General features: G+C 36.6%; 1 protein-coding gene across 1 annotated transcript; it reads right to left on the bottom strand.

The window, feature by feature from the left end:
• Nucleotides 1-675: 675 nt before the first annotated feature.
• On the bottom strand, nt 676-2597 carry LOC148043596 (splicing factor 3A subunit 3-like). The gene is given in 3 exon segments (XM_087725494.1): nt 676-1485; nt 1488-2160; nt 2410-2597. Coding segments are annotated over 3 exon segments (1503 nt in total). The 5' UTR covers nt 2587-2597; the 3' UTR covers nt 676-832.
• Nucleotides 2598-20434: the final 17837 nt, after the last annotated feature.

Below are 20434 nucleotides of genomic sequence, written 5' to 3' on the forward strand. Positions count from 1 at the left end.
GCCAGTATGCAAACAGTAAGTCAGCTCACAAAAGGAGGGACAACATAGGAAATTATTCAGAAAGGACCCTCCCTAGTTTTCCAGAAAGATAATATGTGAGAAAGAATTTCAGTTCTGAAAGACTGATGTTATCCCTGCACAGTTGTCCAAACGAAAAGCACAACCAGGACTACTAGTTCTATCTTTATTATAAGGTTGCATTAACAGAGTCTTGTAAGACTGAAAGTATAGGTAGTTATCAATTTATGACCATAATTGAGCCCAAAACTTTAAGTTTGAAATTTGTTAAGTGAGTTTCCCTCCATTTTACAAACTTTTCTTGCTGCAGTTGTTAAATGAATCACTGCAGGTGTTTAGTTAGTAACATCGTTGTTAGGCGAATCTGGCTTCCCCATTGACTTTGCTCATCAGAAGATTGCAAAAGTGGATCACATGACCCCAGGACACTGTTATAAATATGAACTAGTTGTCTCAATATAGATCATGTAGCCATGGGGATGCTGCAACAGTCGTAAGTGTGAAAAGTGGTCATGCCACTTTTTTCAGTGCTGCTATAACTTCGAACAGTCAACTGATAATTCTAGGACTACTTATATTTCTTTACCCTTGGTTATACTAGGATTGATATAATCCTGGATAGAGCACTGACTGTCTTTTTTTCCAGATTTTTTCCCCCCTTTAAAAGTAGTTTATTTCTATATATCAGTTCCACATAAAGCAAAGGTCTTACAGAATCCATTCTGTTGACTAGGAGTGCCTGCCCTCAAGGACTCCAGTCACCAAAAGGGATACAAGGGGATATGAGTGGTTTTGGGGGCGGGGAAATCTCTGTTTACAGCAGGCCTTGGCGTTTCAGGTCTTCATAGGTTTTCTTGTTGACCACATTCCCACTGGAGTCTTCATATTCGTCTTCCGTATCTGGCTGCCACCTCTCTGAAGCCTTCTGTTGCTTCAGCTTGGCCCACAACGACACGGCATCTTCGATCTGTGTAACATTTGCGAAGTGAGCTGTGTTGGGAATGCCCAAGCATCGCATCCCATGAGCGTGGCTCCATTCCGCAAAATGTTGCTGGAAAGCTTTGGGTCCACAGTATGTATAATTCCCACAGATCTCACAGTTGTAGTTGATGTTCAACCCGTGGAGCTTGTAGAGCCAGTAGGGAATTGGCTTACCATCCCAGCCCAGTGGCAAGTTCTTGGGGTTGTAGATGATCTCATTATCTTCATCCTCACTTTCACTCTCACTGATCTGCTCTTCCTCTTCCTCCTCACGCTCTTCCCCAGTCCGCGCCTGCTTGCGCTGCACATTTTCATGTGTCAGCTGCCGTTGCTCCCCAAGGATCTCCACGTACTCATAGATCTGGGCTTCTAGGAAGGCCACATCCTTATTCCGCTCTGTGTCCCACTTGCTCCCTTTTGTCTTTGGGTTTTTGGCAAAGAGAGCAGGATCAAGGGCTTCCAGGGACTTGCCCTTTGTGCTGAAAGCCTCTGAGCACGTTCCTCCAACGTTCCTCCACATTTCAGACCTAAGGCCAGCAGGGCAGATTTCAGCCGATCTAGACCAAGGGAAGCCAACTCCTCCCAAGAGGAGAAGGCAGAGAGGTCCAGGTGGGCCCCAGCATGTGTGAGGGCACTGCTAGTCTCTTTCGGCCAACCAGAGAAAGTGCCAATCTCCCACTTTTTCTCAAAATCTCCCTGAATTTTGCCAAACAGCTCATTCTGGTCAAGCAGAGGCTTTACTCGGTCTGTATAATCCTGCAGATATTCCAACAGCATCTCCAAATACCTTCTGTACTCAGCATTCTTTCTATCCTTTGGAATGTCAAAGAGCTGGTCAAAAGTAGACAGGTAAGTGATGTAGTCCAGTTTTTCAGATGACTTGAGATTGATGTACTTCAGGTAGCAATCGTGCAGGTCCAGATAGCGGCCATATCCTTCTTCATCAGCGAACTCCACAAGGTTCTGAGCCTCTTCACTTGGGTTTTCCCGGGCCTTTAAGACCTCCTCAAATTCTACTGACATGGGCACACAGATCTCGTTGGGATGCTTGCGATGGAACTCCTTGATCTGCTTCAGCCGGTTGTAGAACTCGGCGAACTCGTTGGGCCCAGAAATCGCGCCGAGCTCCTCCTTTCGCAATCCGTCCTTGTCATTGTAGAGCAATAGCAATAGCAATAGCAGTTAGACTTATATACTGCTTCATAGGGCTTTCAGCCCTCTCTAAGCGATTTACAGAGTCAGTATATTGCCCCCAACAACAATCCGGGTCCTCATTTTACCCACCTCGGAAGGATGGAAGGCTGAGTCAACCCTGAGCCGGTGAGATTTGAACAGCTGAACTGCAGAACTGCAGTCAGCTGAAGTAGCCTGCAGTGCTGCATTTAACCACTGCGCCACCTTGGCTCAGTGGTCGCGCAGGTTGCCGCTGACTTCCATGTATCGGTCCTGCATGGCCCGCGTGCGATGGTCCGAGTTGATCTGATCCCGCAGCATGGACTTGCGAGTCAGCATCTCCTTGACCATCACGTCCATCAGCCGCTCGCGCTCCTCATGGTAGCGGCGCTGCTGCTCCAGGATGGTCTCCATGGTGGCTGTGGCAGCCTCGGACCCGGAAGCTGTCTCCCGTGCGCCCCGGTCCCCCCCTCGCCCACACAGGAAGGTTCTGCCCAGAAGGCCCGAGTCTAGTTAGTCCCCCCGAGCTAGAACGTCCCCCCGTCCCCACCCAGGAGGCGACGCTCTAGGCTTGCGGCGAACGCATAAAGAGGGAGGCAGCCGAGCGACGCGAAGAGGAGACTTTGTAGAAGTGGGACGGGGCCCGCAGGGTGGTCTTGGTTAAGTCCAACTGCTTTTACGGCGCCGGGGAAGCTCCTGTAGATGAGACAGAGCCCTCGAGCGTCTCGGCTTTTTCCAGATTTTTATTGGGACTCGCAGAGATGGTGTTTTTCTGATGGTTTCCTCAAACTTCTGGTTAGCTTTCCTTTGAAAATCACAATTGTAACTTATAACATTTCATATGATAGACCATACAGGGCTTGTTTGGAGGTTCTAGCAGGGGAGCGTAGCTATTGTATACCCTTGACCAAAGATCTATCTATCTGGGATAGTCGTCTTCTTCCACCAAGTGTGCAGCTTCGGCAAGGGCGCACATGGAGCGGTGAGGAAGGAAGGGGACACCTGCCTAGCCAGCCAGATCAACCCTGGTGATCAATGGGGTGACAGATGTCGCAGCCAGATCACCCTCACATCCTCTTTCTCTGACTTGATTCACAGTCCACAGTTGCTCTGGTGGAAGATCACATAGAACATACTTGATTCCAGGGACACAAAATAGGTTTTATTGTCTAGCATAATGTGCCTTTTTTAGACCTCAACAGTCTCTTGCTCACTCACTCCTTAGGGTAGATTCTGTTGCTTTTGGAAATGTGTATAAATCAGCTTTGAGTTGGTCAGCAGCATTGCCCCTGTCAGGTTCCTGTATGTTGGCTTCACAGCTGCCAAAGAAGTGGATTTTTCATCTTCCATTGTAATTATATAATGGCATTTGAAAATCTTTGATTAAAAAAAGAGAGCAAACAGGGAAAGTGTGTGGCAACTACTGCTGCTGCTATTGCTGTCATTGTTTTTTATTTATTTATTAGTATTATTTCATATGTTTAAGGATTTTCTCTAAAAAAAATATCACGGTTAAATCAATAGTTTAGCTAAGAGACAATTCTTGTGTTTAGTAATTTCTACTAGTCACATTAAAATTAAAATTGGAGGTTGTTTGGAGTGTTTCTGATATTGCATTCAATCTTTCGTGAATTGAAGGACTGACATCTAAGGAGAGATTCATATTATAAGCTGTGAGCCATATTTCTTGCCACAATTTAAATACAAAATGGGAAATAATGAAAAAAAATACTCTTCCAACTTTTACCTTCCAAATCCACGAAACAATTTGAAACCAACATGTAATTATTATCTGTCCTGTGGTTAGCCTCAGAATGGTAGAAATAGGGTGAGAGCACTTTCAGCCAATCAGTACAACTTTTAGCCAATCAAAAGAATAATTGTAATTATTTTATGAGTGCCTTGAAATGTTGAAGAAACAAAAAAAATCATTTTTCATTTTTGTGCATTAAAATGATATAAAAGAATCTCCAACATTGCCATGTACCATATGTTGCTTTGATGAGAACCATGGAAGTAAAGATAGTTGGGGTTTGGGGGAGAGAGATAGAAGAGAGAGATGATTAATTGCATTTTTACCATTTCTAACTAGTATCATATTCCCCCCCCCCCACCCGCCTTCTAGATACTTTTCCCTGTACATCTATAGTTGATTGCATGCATTTGAAGATGGGACATGAATCCTAATAAGCTTAAGAATAAAGTTAATGAAGGTGATTTTTATTGATTCTTTCATGTCTTTCTCGGTGTGCTTAGCAGAGGCCAAAATGTACAGAAATGAAACTGACAAAAGTTATTGTTTTTTCTGGTTCTTCTGTAGGATACAATCTAGAATAAAAAATGTATTTTCATCCAAAGTCTTACTTGAAAAGGAATTGTTTTCTCAAGCGAAAATTCAGGAAATGGGGAGATTGCTCAGAAGCTTCAGCATTGTGAAAGACCTATTTCAGTTAATTAGACAGATCCAGCAAAAATAATTTGAAGTGGAATAATTTCCACCTTCTTAAATCTGGCTATTCCCAACCTTGATGGCTTTTAGAAGTGCTTTAAAAAACATGGTTGTTTCCCCAAATGTCGTGACTAAGTCCCCCTTCAGAATTGGATAGGAACATGAACCAAATCTTGTATTAGTGGTGATGGTGATGAGGGAAGGAGAGGCTGTTTTGCTTGCTTTGGTAAGCTACCTAGAACCACTTGTTTTGAACTACAAATTATATAAATAAATAAATCTTGAAATGCATCACCATTATGTGATCAAATAGGTTCAGAATAGATTTTGAACTGATATCATGTCTTCATGTAGAAATGCTCTTATACAATATGGAATTGACATGGCTAGAACTTTTATAAATCCATTCCAACTTTTTGCAATCTGCATAGCAACATTTCTTACATTTCTTTGTCTTTATAACTAGCTTTTGTTGTTGCTAGTTGTGAAGTCATCCAACCAATGGACAACATTCCTCCAGGCCTTCCTGTCCTTCCTGTCCTCTACCATTCTCTGGACTCCATTTAAGCTCACGCCTACTGCTTCAGTGACTCCATTTCCATCTAATTCTCTGTCGTCCATTTCTTCTTTTGCCTTCAATCTATCCCAGCATTAGGTTCTTCTCCAGTGACTCTTTCTTTCTCATTAGGGGGCCAAAGTATTTGAGTTTCATCTTCAGGATCTGGCCTTCTAAAGAGCAGTCAGGATTGATCTCCTCTAGGACTGACCAGCTTGATCAACTTGCAGTTCAAGGGACTGTAGCTATAGCTATAACTATATATAACTATAGCTAGCTAGCTGATTATTATTCCTAGACTCATACACTTGGTTAGGACCTTACCATATTGCTTCCTTGATTTGGATTTGCCAGGTGAGACCTGAAGTACCTCAAGGTGAAAGTTATCTGACTGAACTACATTCTCAACCATGGTGAACTGTAACTGTTGTTAATTTTGTAAACTAACCTTAGGAATTTTTCTCTTACCGACAGGCATAAACTGTACAATGAAGAACAGGTTTAGAGAAGATTAACAAAGATTAGGACTCATATGAAAAGAATTGTAAGGAACTGGGAATGCATGTCTTTGAGAAGAAAAGCTTCAAGGGATACAATAGCTTTCCTCAAATAGATAAAACGATGTCCACATAAAAGCTACTCACTGCCATTCCAGAGTTCAGGATGTTACATCTTGGTTTAATTTTAAGTGGAGGGAGGGGGAGAAATATTTACTGTATTCAGATGAAGCTAGAGGGCCAATTGTCAGGGAGCTTTAATTTAGATATCTGCATTGGGCAAAGAGTTGTATTCAGGGATCTGCACCCTGAAATGCTTTCCCAACCCTCTGCTTTTATAAATGAACAAATGGTGAAAGTTCAGATCTAGTAATGTGAGTCATCTGAGGGATAAACCTATGATAGGTAGTTAGGAGAGATCAGGATTTGTTAATTTGTCTTCATTGGGTTAGTGATACAATTGCAATCTTCTGTCCAAAACAAATGTTACATTTTCATTTTGATTGTAGGGAAATTTTAGCAAATCAGAGTTAGTTTTTTAGTCTCTCTTAAAAAGTTTCATAAGTGGATGACACCAGTGAAATATGTTTTCTATTACATTTCCTAACTGTAAAAGTGAAAAGCCATTTCACTAATGTGGAGGAGACTATGCAAAAAACAAAGAACTGAGAATTGAACATAAGAATTGAGTCTTATTGAGCTATAAAAATATAATTATTATGCCTACTTTCTGGGATTATTCTTCTATGGTTATTATAAACACAGTCTGAAAAGGAGAAAGTTCTTATCATAAAATCAATAGAGCTTCTTGATTTATGTCTACTAACATTTTAATCTTGTGAAGGATATCATTTTGCCATTTTGATTTTCTTTAAAAAATTAAAATTTAAAAAATTGAAAAGAAATAGATTATATTGAATGGACATATTACAAATATGGACTCATTGTATACGATTATATCATTTACAGATGTGCAATCATGTAAATGTATGATAGAAAATACAAATTAAAATTTTACTTTGCATTTTTTTAATGTTTCTATAAAGTTTCAGAACTTCATGTTAGTAAGTATCAGTAACCTTGCATTTACATCTTCTAATGAAAAGGCAATTTGTATGATTTTGGAAATGAGTTACAAATGGCAGAAAAAACCAAAATTAACTGCAGAATTATATTTGTTGAATAGAATCATAATGAATAGCATAATCCAGAATCAAAATTTAATGGAATAATGATAACAGAAACGACAATTTTTGATTATGGACAATTGTTTATTTTTTGAACCTGATGTGAGAATTTTATTTTTTTAATGCTTAAAATAATCTACTAAAACAAATAGGTATCCAGTATTTAGTTTTAATGGGATGAACTTACTTAGAATTATATGCTACATATTTATATAATATGGAAGATTTTTGTAAAGTCCGAAGGATGAATTGTTTGACATCATTGCTTTTCATCTTGACATACTCTTAAATTATTGTCCTAAAATGACCATTTTTTTCATTCTGAAGTAATAAAATCAGTGCTTTTTAACACATTTCAATGAAGTCTCGGGAAAGATTCTGATATTTAATGGGGAATGAACCAGTCCAGTAAGGCTTTCATAATCACTACTTTAGTAGTTAGATTTCTTTTGGGATTTTGTTTAGATCCAAAATTTACATGAGCTTAGATTCACGTGTTTAAAGAATATTTGTTTAAACATGCATCCTACTTCTGCATCTTTCTCCCTGCAACGTTTATTGCTTCCTCCAAGCTGAGTCATTTTTGAAACCAGCTTTATCCTGCATATTTGGAACAAGCTTGATAACTAAAATCTTCTAAAACAATTTAGAAATTTTAAATATTTTACTGACATATGATATATCAGGAACAGTGGTAGGTTTTAATTTTTTTTACTATCGGTTCGCTCATGCGCATGCTCACGTGCATGTGATGCTTCTGCGCATGTGCAGAAGCATCTGGGCAGGTGGGTGGAACCTCCTGGTTTGCCCAAGCCGGCCCAAGCCGGCAGCAACCCACCTCTGATCAGGATTATTTATTAACTATTGTATAAAACATGAATTGCTGGATTACTAAAAATGAAGATTTAGGAAGGAAATGAAGACTCTAGAAGTGAGCTGGTGTGAAGGTTCTTTGAAGTAACTTGACTTTCTATTATCCAAGTTTTATTACTTAATTTGAACAAAGTAGATTGTTCTGAATATTAATGATTACCAAGACACAAGAAGTTACTTCTTTGCAAGACTAGTCAAGAGAGTTAGTTCTTTCTTACAATAGAAAAATCCAAGTGTGTCCTATTTAATCAGCACTTATCTTCCCACCACCAACTATACTTTTAGTTTAGTATTTTACTACTCTGAGAAGGGAATGACAACTGGACAGCATTGTGGCAAGCTATTATGTTGCTATATTTGGTGTCTTTACCTCAGGAACAGAGGCAGATCAAGCCAAGCATCGGCAGACGCTATGTTTACTTCATGCAATAGAATTAGCACAAAACATTTCCTTCTGTGATGACACCTGCTGCCTGGAAACAAAACATTCCATTTGCAAACCTGAAAACTTAGCAGCAATTTTGTTGTCTTAGTTATCATACTACATAGGCTGGAAGATTGGAGGATGTTTAAGTCTTCTCATAGTCGCTCCCCAACTTTAGGAATATAATGTTCAGTAGAGCCTATTTGCAGTTTTGGCATCTTGGTGATACCATAGTAATCTCAAATTATTTCCCTAAGCAGTTAACTTTTTATTACACCTGCATTTTCCCCCTCTGGCATTTCTCTCCATTCTAGAAGTGAAATCAGTAGAAGTACTGTAAAAATAGGAGGATTGAACAGTTTGGCAACCCCACAAGATTACATACTATCACATAAAAGGAGAACATTATCAAGATTTCTGGCTCCATTCAGAAGACAGCACTTTCTTCCCTGCAAATTGCTTTACATTCAGAAATGGTGCCAACATGTAAAATTGGATTTCTTTAAAGTGGCCCAACTATAGTATTTACATTATCTAAGTGTGATAATTAAGTAATTAAACAAAATGCTTCAGGAATGAGATGTACAGAAAAATAGGAAAAATGGTGGGGAGTTTAAATGACTTGATACATTTTGCACCATTTGAAGCCTTAACAATAAACTCTCACAGGAGCAAATGTATCTGTCAGAAGACAGATTAATATAGCAGAATATAGGTTTTCCTCTTTCAATGGTATGATTATGCTTTACAAGAAAACAGTATGATTGCTGGGTGTTTAAACTCATCACAGAATAATGGTTCTCGGTTGTTTACGATTTATTTACTTCTGGACTTATTTATAAATTATTGACTGTTTGCATGCCCCAAAGCAAGGCTATTATCTAAAATATTACCTAAATGCTGCTTAATTATTTTTTACTTTCAAAATGCTTTTAAATGTAGGAAAACAAATTGAGTTAATCCTCCAACTAATCTTTAAAGTGTTTTTCCACAACAGTAAGTATAGCTACATGGGTATGAAACTATCTGGGTTACTTGGAGTGAATCATTCTCAGTTCTAGTAAAAAGGAAATGGCAAACACTTCTGAATGCCTTGCCAAGAAAGCTGCTGGGACTGGAAGGCAATATATACAATCTAATATGTCATTATTATATTTAGAGATTGCACTTTATGTATTAAGGAAATATAATTTAAATCACATCAGAATTGATTGAGAAATTATGTGCCATCAAGTCAATTGTGACTCTTAGTGTCCATCCAGATTTTCTCCATCTCTAATCTCCCAATGATGCACTCATCACCATTTTGACTGGTTCTATACACCTTGCTGCTAGTTATCCTTTCCACCTCTTTCTTTCCACCTTTTCCAACATTGTAACATTTTTCAAAGACCTGGATCTTCTCATAACATGTTTAAATATGTATAATTTAAGCTCGGTCATTTATGCCTCAAATGAGAACTCTGGGCTGATTTCTTTGGTAATCGATTATTTTGTTTTCTTGGCTATCCACTGTATTTTCAGAAGTTTTCTACAACACCAAAGTTCAAAAGCATCAATACTCTTCCTACCCCACATCTTTAAAGTCTAAGTCCAGTCACAAACTATTTCACTTAATCTATTCTAGTAGATGAACAATACTGTAGTTCATGAATTATAAACTGGTGGTTTCATGCAGGCAAGATTGGATGATATACACTGTGAAGGGCTGGACAAATCCAGTATGTCTGCACCAATTTAGATTAGCTTCCACTTATCTTCTTTTTCTTTCTCTTGTCTCTGACTTTCCGGCATATGCTATTTCCTCTGTTTGTGGAAATGCTATTTCTTTTATCCTCTAGTAATTCATTTGACTGTGATTTGGGTGAAGACACTGTTGGTCCTCCTTTTCAGTCATGGTTGAGTTTAGGGTTCCTGGAAAGGCTATAATTAGAGATTGTTGCTGCAGGTTTGGCCAAAATGGTAGTGGAATTCAGGCCTGGGTCACAGAACCCGCAGCAACCCAGGCCTGACATGCCCCTGAACCACTTCCGTTGCAGCTGCTTGGCCATCACCATTTTGAATTTTAGTGACTGCGCGTGCACAGTTCACTGTAAATTGTTCTGCACAGAATAATTTACATTGAACAGTGCATACCCGTGAGAAAAGCGAGCATGTGTGTCCATTGCACTCAGGTTGTAAACCGGTAGTAAAATAGGCAGCAACCCACCCCTGCCTATAACATATATATAAAAAGATCTGCATCAAAACTGGGAAAAGTAATTTCTATATTAGACTGTCCTATAATATAGTAATAGCACATCCCTAAAAATAATGTTTAAAAACAAAGCAGACCTTTTAAAGTTGAAATATATTTTGGAGATTCATCTGGGTTATGTTTTGACAGGTCTTTTATGTTTCACCACTGTTTCCATGTTTGAACTGATCCTGTTCTCAGTTTTTGGATCATCTACTTCTTTCTCTACAGATTTGAAAACATTAACACCAATAGTTCTATTGTTGAAAGCCTCCACGGTGGAATGCAAGCTTCCCAACAGCTGGCCATACTTCATTGTAAAATGGTAAATGCTGAAAACTTTTGCTCCCTTTCCCAGGAGTTCCCCTATTAAAATGATTTTGCATTCATAACGTGCCAACACTTTTTGTAAATGAGCCAAAGAAGCAGCAGTAGATTAAACATAACAATGAATTCTGAGTGGGAGTAGTTTGAGATCGTTTCTCATAGAAGACTCATTTTCTGCTGAAAATTCAAATCATTTACGGTTGAGCTCTCTATCAAGTTTACACTGAAATGTAATTCACAACTAACAATTCCGAGATTTACTCACCAGAGAAAAAGAATACCTCTATAAATTCAATTGTTCTTTTGTGATTTAATATGAACCTTCCCTTTGGAACTTAGCCTCTATTTCACTAATTATTCTTTGGTTAAATAAATTTACTGTGACTTCAAAACATTTTTTTCATAAAGCCATGTAAATGGTAACATATTTTGATTTATCAAACCCTGTCACTTTTCTGAACTAATACTGTATGAGAACAAATTCTTCAGATTACTTTTTACATTATATTCCCATACAATATATCTGCTGGAATATGCAAATATTTCACTGTTGGAACAGGTACATATTAGTAACACTATGTTTCTAACGAAGTGTAGCTCAATATGCATTTCAACCAAACATTATAACTGAATTTTGATACTGGGAAAACATCTATTACGTATAATTCCACTTGAAATTTGGTTTGGAAGACCTGTAGAATTGGAAGGATAATATAGGTATCAAATCCAATCTCCTCCTCTGTATAGAAATTCAAATGAAAGAATTCATTATGAATGTTTCTCAAAGCTCTTCTTGAAGAAATTTAGTGATGGGATCCATTTCTCCAACATAATTAGGGAGATATTTTTTTCTGTTGGACATTTAAGTTGTTCCCTAAGTTGGTTGTTGATCAACCAAAATCACATATCCTCTAATTTAATATGATGAAGGAGATAAATAGAACAAAGAAAAGGAGTTTCCTGGATTTCTTTTATTTTGCTGTATCTCACCCAAACTAGTTATTTAATTAATACCATCATGTGCTATTCCCTCTTGCTTGTCTTATTTTTTTTAAACTAGTTTTCCAGTTCCTGATCATCCTTGCTACTTTTTTTTGTATTGTTTCCAATTTTTCGGTGTCAGTAAAATTTGATGTCCATAACTAGACATCATAGTTATGAATATGGCATTTAAATCTACACTATATTGCCAAAAGTATTCGCTCACCCATCCACATAATCAGACTCAGTTGTGAGCGAATACTTTTGGCAATATAGTGTATTTAATTTAAAATAATTAATTTCAGGTATCAATTGAAACATAAATTTATTTCTGTGCATATCAAAATTCCTTTCCCTAACCTCCATGATCCAATATATAATCAGCAAAATAGTCTTCATTTCTAAAATTAACCTATTTATCTACCTATCTTTATTGTTTTAAAATCAATATTGAACCAGAAATAAATTTCATTGAATTTCTTTATTCATGGCAGTGATAGCTTTTAAGTATTTCTCCTCTTCCAGTGACAAATACAACTTTATTTTTTTTTTTGCTCTAACTTATGAGACATGCCAGCATACTTTTAAAGACTTTCTAAAGTTGCTTCTAACTATTGCATGGAAACACTGAGGTAAACCAGGGGTGGGATGCTACCGGTTTAACAACCGGTTTGCTGACTGCATGCTTTGCATGCATGTGTGCACAGTTTAGAGAATACCTACCTTCTGGATTGCTGCTTGGGAAGGAAAACAGCTGAAGCATGGCAATCCACTCTGCCATGTGACTCAGCTGAGAAGAGAAAGGTAGGGAAAGTGCAGGAATGGTGGGCCTACTTGATCGTGGGAGCAAACTGGTTTGCTCCCAGCTGATCATCAGATGGGTGAACCAGTCTCAACCGGTAGAATCCCAACCCTAGACTCTTTTTCTTGTAGTCACCTCATGAAGTTGCCTTCATCTGATTTCCGATCGAGGTTTTTTACAGACATATTTGTAAGTCTTCCAGAAAATTGTTTGATAAATGTCAAGAATGTCCAAAATTGAAACAGGAAAAGTATCTCTTTAATTTCCAGTTTGTGATAGGAGATAATATTTAAACTCTGGGGAAAATAATAGTTCATAAATTCCATCCCCCCTCTTTCTCTTTCTCTCTCTTCCTTCCATCTATTGGTTTCCAAGAAAGGTGAGAGATGTGGCTTTTTGGTGCTGTAACCCTTTTGCTGCCAAGAAACAAATATTTCTGAAAAGTAGTCAGAAAGTTCCAGACGGAAGGCATGACCACAACAATTCTATTAGTGGTCAATAGCAACTGGACACTCCCACCCCTCCCAATTTTTAATCTTCTAAAATGTAGGTCAGATAGCCCAGAGAACATGACTTGCTGAAGGCCTCTGAAAAATATTGATTTAAAATTGAAATAATAAAAGGTTATTTCAGGATACTTTCTACACAGATGAAAGGTAACTAAGATTTATTTGCTGAACTTTCTCCATTAATGGATCACACTAAATTGTTCCTACGTTCATGTCTACCAGAATCAATGGAATATCATGTAACAACTTACTCAGCTCAATCTTGCTTACAATATTGTTGTGAGGATAAAATGAAGAAGATCTTTCTGTGACCTTTCTTGAGATCCTACAGAAAAAGCAAGAAGAGATTTTATCATAAATATAAAACAATCAATAAATTTGAAGAGAAAACATCATGAAAAAATTAAAGGCCCTGGGTATATTTAATCTGGGGAAAAGAAGACTACAAGCAAATATAGTAAGTGTCTCCTAGCACCTGAAGTATGGCCATGTAGAGATAGATAAAGTCATCTTCAGTCTTCCCCTTGGCTACCAAAAAGGCAAATTCCTTATTTTTCTTGCTTCACTTCAAAAATAATAATTTCTCCCTTTTCTGGTTCAAGCAAAGCCATCTGATGCACTTTATTCCATGTTACACAATAATCTATTTCAACTGACTTGTGTGTTATCTGTTGGGCATCTCCCACACAAATCCCTATAGTATACCGTAGATTGCCATTTCATGTTATGTAGTAGAATTGGCTATCAAGAAAGAGCATATCTTTATTCCTTTAAAAAAAAAACATAGCTAGCAGTAGAAAAGTGTACAGTCAGGCATTCTCCTCTCCTCTCTCTCTTCTCCTTTCCCCTCCTTTTTTTTTCTTTCCATGAAATTTAAAGGTATTTCACCAAATTTCCCAACTGACAGGAACAGTTATCCCATCCACCCCAACATGGCCATAGAATAGAAAACAGTTGACACTGGCATGAGTGGGAGCAGAAATTAATTAGTGAAATTCAGCAATCAGGAGGTGGATTAAGGCAAGGACAATCCTAACTACAGGATTTTTATTGTAATCATGATCGCTGGCATATGAAAAAAAATGAGAACTGCAATTCAAATGCTTGCAAAACTTTTAATTATTACTCCTACTTACACATGTTTGTTGTTTGGAGATGAAAGAATAAACTTAAACCTGCTTAATATTAGAACCAATGTTATATATTAAAAAAGCTTATTTGACTAATCTACAGCTTGGTATCAATTGCTGTGAATTAATGTGCAATTAGTTTAGCAGATAATCTCTGCCTTTTGGGTAAGATTTAGAAATAGGGATGAGGCCGCACTACTACTTTATCAAAACCGATGGCTTTGATGGCCACAAAGGTTGTTAAAATGAAGACTGCCTGGAAGCTACATCTAGTTTAAAATGCAGCAACACAGGGAGTAATGGCTGTTTCCCTTGTATCATTGCTGCTTTATGAGCCACACTTCTTTCCGGTTAGCTTTCAGGCATTTGTCATCACCTATAAAGCCCTTCATGTTCCATTATTTGAAGGGCTTCCTGCCTCCAATGGTTTTGCCTGCCCAGTGTGATCAGGCAGAATTGTACACTCTGGACGACTTCAATTAAATGTTGTCATTTTGCAAGACTGAGGAGCCATGCCTTCTCTGATGCAGGCTCTGCCCTCTGCCACAGCATCACCTTGAAGGTATGTATGGCTGTGTTCTCAACCTTAAGGTTAGGGTGTTTATTCAACGCCCTATTTTTTTCTTAGATGTCATTTATGTGATTTTATCCAGGCAGTTATATTTATTTAAAGTATATATTCTTTTAAATATTGTAAGTTGCCCGGATTCTTTTTTGAGGTCAGTTGGTCTCAAAATTCAATTAAAAATATATTAGGTAAATTTGATATAGCTGTAAAAAAAACTTAGTTTAAGAGTCATCAAGATCACTGATGTTTGTCAACATTAAATGACATGAAAGCCTATGTGTGTCTGCTACTTATGAGATGCCCCCGACCCTTAGATACATATGAATTGATGAAAACATTCACAGTTGAATTAACTCTGAGTGGCAAGAGGCACAAGACTCTGTCAGAAACCTATAGCCCAGTCACTGATCATATTTTAAAGTCAGCATGGCTAGCATGCTGATCAGTAAGAAGGGATAAATAATAATAAGATCACATAATGGTTTCATCTAAAATAATCCACTTTTCTGTAATGTGTCTCCCTTTTTCTTTCTTGCCCTTGCAATATAGTAAAGATATATAAGCCCTGGTTCTGCTTTTGCTCTCCGTCACTCAGTAAAGTAACAGTGTTTTGATGAGGGTCTACTGTATATTGTATTATTACTTTCATACATGTGAATAAAATTTATGTTGTATCTTCAAAAATGATTTGGTTACCTTAGATAAGCCAGGTTTTGACAATTACATTTTTTAGTATTATCCTTAAAATTTAACTATCAATGTAAGTAAAAAAAAAAAAACTATATGTTTCCAGCATTTTCTTTTCTGTATCATGCTGAGCCTTACGTTGCCTGCACTTCCTACAACTTGGGGACATGAAATAATTTCATTTCATTTCATTTATTAAATGTATAGGCCGTCCAATCCCAGAGGACTCCGGGTGGCTTACAGAAATGAAAAATATTAAAAAAGGATTAAAACAATAAGATACAACAAGATTAAGAAGAAAATACAACATGCACCCAATCAAAGGGGGGCTGGACCTCAATTAAGAGGTCAACAGCCCCAGGCCTGCCGGAAAAGCCAGGTTTTAATAGCTTTACGGAAGGCCATGAGAGTGGGTAGGGTCTGGATCTCTGGGGGTAGCTCATTCCATAGGGCCGGAGCGGCAACAGAAAAGGCCCTACTCCGAGGCGTCGCCAGCCGGCATTGTCCAGCTGAAGGCACCCGGATCTATTGTATATGATATAAAATATAATTATAATATATAAATCTGTAATATCTACTGATACAGAAGCTTGGAAAGACATGCAGCCACATATGTTTGAAAATCTTAAAATGCTTATATTTCTAATTGTACCAAATAAATTACATAACACATTGGAGGTGGCACTCTAATTTCATTAATTATAAGATTTAAAGGGTAAATAAAGACTCAAGTATGAGAGCTCTTAAAAAGTTAATTATTGCTCTTGTGTTATAAGTTAAACTGCTTTGTATGCATTGTTTCTCCACAACACTAGATATGACACCGTTATGACAATATTGTTTTCCTTTTGTCACACTTGTATGATCATCTCACATTTCTTTTTGTGAAATGTTAAAGTGAGTATTTCACAGCACCCAGTTAGTATTCAAAGGTTTGATATCACATTCAGCAACTGGTTGGTGTGTTTTATTTTATTTTATTTTTAAAGCTACCATGTGAGTCCAAAATGTGCCAATGCTTTAGAACGATACTTCTATTGAAGTGATTCTTTAAAGTAGCAGGTATTTTTGGGTCATATTTTCAGGGAAGCCTGAAAAATGTTGACTTGTTTTTATGAATAGCAGAGAGGTACAGGGTTCACATAAACTCTGAAGAACTTCATTTGACATAGTGAAACTATTTCATGTTTCCCTTACTTCACAGATGTTTTTTGTTTTTTTTGCCTGTGCATGGAAAGAAATAAAGGACAACAAGCAAAACAAATACCGGTAGTGAAAAAAATATAAGATGTTTGTAAGTGGAAGATAGATTCCACACAGATTTCTATAAATGATCTACAAAGCAGCTACATGATAAAAGATTTCCATCCAAGCATCTTTTGCTCTGCTAACCAGCCAACCTGCTTTGAATTTAATCTGCTTAATAATTTTACTGTATACATAATCCCATATGGAAAATTCACTTTGTGTTTGTCCCTTATGGTTTTCTATTAGTTTTATTGCTGCTTTATTTGTTTTCTCTCTGCTTAGGATTTGGTATTGGATTGTTTTGGTTCTCTATTTTCCTCAAAGAAGATAAAAACATGTATAACTATGTACAACTATAATTTTTCCAACCAGGGCACATTGTAGCAAATAATAAAATAGGAATGAAGATTGGATCCTCTGACACAAACTCCTGCAGCTTTACTATACCCAGTGCAAACATAGTGCCCCCTTTTAAGTACCATTTAGCATCTGCTTACATACTTTCGGCAAAGGACAGCCAATTGTACTTAAAGATAGTATCCTTTTCTTATTTATTTCTTCCCATGTATTAGGATTCAACATTGCTAACCTGGAGAAGTGAAACATTTATTCATTTTCTTCATCGTTCTTATTTAAATAGCTAAATCCAATACTGAATATTTTTTTTCTTCTCTTCCATTGTGTCCAAATCTCAGACGCTACCAGCAAGCCCTGCAGTTTTTCTTGAGGTTTTCAGAAGTAGTTTTTCATTGTCTTCTTCCTAGGCTGAGAGAAAGTGACTGGTCCAAGATCACCCTCTTGGCTTTGTGCCTAAAAGCAGACTCACAATCTCCTGGTTTGTAGCCTGATATCTTATGTAGTATACCAAACTGGCTCTGCAAATATTTTCTATGCACAAGGTCTAAAATTAACTTCTAGCATTATCAATAAATGGTACATAACTTCATATATTCTTGAAACTGTAATTAGTGGTGATTTTTCAAACTAACATTTGAAATACTGTCCAGATTAAGTTCATAAGTAGGACAGTAGATGGACAGACAGACATATACACACAGAAAGATCTAGAAAAAGATAATAGAAAGCCATTTTTAATTGTTGCCATTAAAGCTTACTTGGATCAAGACAGCTCTTTAGGCTTTTACTATATTGTTATGATCTAGAAAGCATGTATGAATCCAAATTTTTTAATTAAGACATTAGATTCTTATTCAGATTCAGGAACTAAATTCTAGTATTGTATCTGTATGGATGAATTCATACGTGCAATTGAAATTTACCAGTTTCATCTGATATCTACTAAGAAAAGATATAATGTCTTGTAAATGTGTTTAATTTATTGTAGTAGAGAAGTGGAACCAAAGCCTAGTGATTCCAGCTCCCGTCAGACATTTAGCAGTAACTACAATGTGGGCTCCTCTGCTCAAATCCTCTGCCCTCAGCTACATCTGGGAGGCAGATGACTCCTCCTACAGATGTTAACTCTTAATTCATGAGGATTCCTTTGTAGCATAGTCACTTTTCTTTATAATTGTTTTATATTTTATGTTATGTTCATGCTGAACATTTGAATGAAAATTTAGATTGCTATCAAGAGATTTGCTCTTCTCTTCTAGGTTTTCAGGATCCCTAATCTCATGTGACACTTATAGGTTTTTGTAGATAATGCAATATATAAAAGTGAATTTTCCATTTCATAAACAGACTATATTTAATCTATTATGAAATGAACCCACTCTGTGATGCCACAATAAATTCAAATAAATAAACTACATTAACACAGCAAGCCACAATGAAACAATCAAAAATAAAATAAAATAATAAAATAAAATAATGAAATAAAAACTGTAGCATATTGTGCATAAGCTGACATATATCTTAATTTGACTGAGTAAGTGCATTGTATGAATATACTATAAGCATGTGTCAGATGTTTTCTTTTCTCCATGTATTCACTTTCTAAAACATTTTTGTTTTTTATTTGTATTTATTTATTTGTAAAATTTATTAGCTGCTCGTCTTACCACAAGGTAACTCTGTGAAGCTTACAATATTAAAATATAAAACTATACAAAACCTAAAGATATAAATACAATAAAATAAAAAAATAATGAACCTAGCTAAAAGATGGTGAGGTAGAGAATGGGAGGAGCTGCAATCTGTTGCTTTTTAGTTTCTTAGTTAAAACACCGTGTTTCCCTGAAAATAAGACAGGCAGGATCTTATTTTCTTTTGATCCTCAAAATAAGCACTTGACCTTATTTTCAGGGAGGTCTTATTATTTTTGAGGTGCAGGAGGCAGCGAGCGTCACTACCTTATGGCTGCTGCTGTGTTACAGTATTTTGTGATGGCTTATTGTCAGGGGAGGGCTTATTTTAGCGCATGCGCTTAAAAGCCCAATTGGGCTTATTATCTGGGGAGGTCTTATTTTTGGGAAAACATGGTATTTTTAATTTTAATTATTTATCATTCTGTAAGTTTCCCAGAGCTGTTGCAATGTTGAGATGGGTAGAACATACATTTAAAAAATAGCAAATATAATATGAAGAAATTGTGATTAGTCCTAGATTGAGTAATGTTTTAATGAATATGTACATAAGGAGGAGTAAATAAAAGATAGAAATTCATTAAAAAAAGAAAAAAAGTGGTATTTCCATACTAAGCATCAAAAGGCCAGGGGTTTTAAGAAAAATAACAACTGAAAATTAGAGTTTCATGAGAAAAGATGAGAATAAATAAAGTTGAGAATAGTGCTGATAGTTAAGGAAGCTAGGCAGAATAGTTCCATGATGTGAAAAGACACATTCAATACAGCTCTTAAACATTTATACTTGCCTTTATCAAACTAAATATGGTGCATCTGGAATTAAAAGTGGTCCATCCATAAAGTATTGAAAAAATTCAGACCTATTTAACTTCAGAAAGGTCAAATGAAAACTTAACTGATGTGAAAATAAGCACATTAGAGTTATAGGTTTGTGTGTTAGGGGCAGGAAGAACTGAATAGGAAAAAGATCTAATAAGGTTAATAGAATAGGGGGAAACGTTATATATCAATCTGTAGTAGTTCAGATCTGACAACCATATCTTATACTTCTTAAAGTTTTTCATATACTGTATAATGAATAAAAAGATAATTCTGATACTTTCAGCTATAAATTGAAAGTAATCTGAAAGATTGTTATCAGCATTCGAAGAAGATACTTAATCACTTGAGATCTAGTGTGTCAATAATTGTCCTTCACTTGTATCTTCCAACATCTGTCAGGTTAAAGTACCAATGCAATGAATTAAAAACAACAACAACGCTGCAGACATTAAAAGACAACACTCACAGAGAGTATGAAAATAAAGCTCTGAGGTATATTAGGATAAAGGCAGGAAGATAATTTATGTAACATTTTTCTTTAAAGACAGTTTCAGTAAAGAATGACATTTGAAGCTGGAAGATTAAGGGTGAAATCCTCCACTGTTAATATGTGCTTGGAATGTAAATAACAGAAAAGACACAAATGTAATGCAGAATAAATGTGGAATAAAATACTTCTTTTTGTTATTTATACACTATCAAAATGTACTCAGAAAGTTTGCCTATTAGCTTTAGAGGACACTCATGGATATAAAATAGGCTTATGTTGTGACATTGCACTTTGAGCATCATTTGATTTGATTTAATTTAATTTTATGAATAAGTAGAAGATACCTTATTTGAACAAACAGAATAGGAGAGAATAATTCTGCTTGATAAAATTTAGTGCTTTTGTGCTTACAGTGATGGAATTTACTT

Source organism: Thamnophis sirtalis, unplaced genomic scaffold (assembly GCF_051295495.1).
Source record: "Thamnophis sirtalis isolate CommonGarterSnake01/CBP01778 unplaced genomic scaffold, rThaSir2_p1.2 scaffold_11, whole genome shotgun sequence".
Taxonomy (NCBI): domain Eukaryota; kingdom Metazoa; phylum Chordata; class Lepidosauria; order Squamata; family Natricidae; genus Thamnophis; species Thamnophis sirtalis.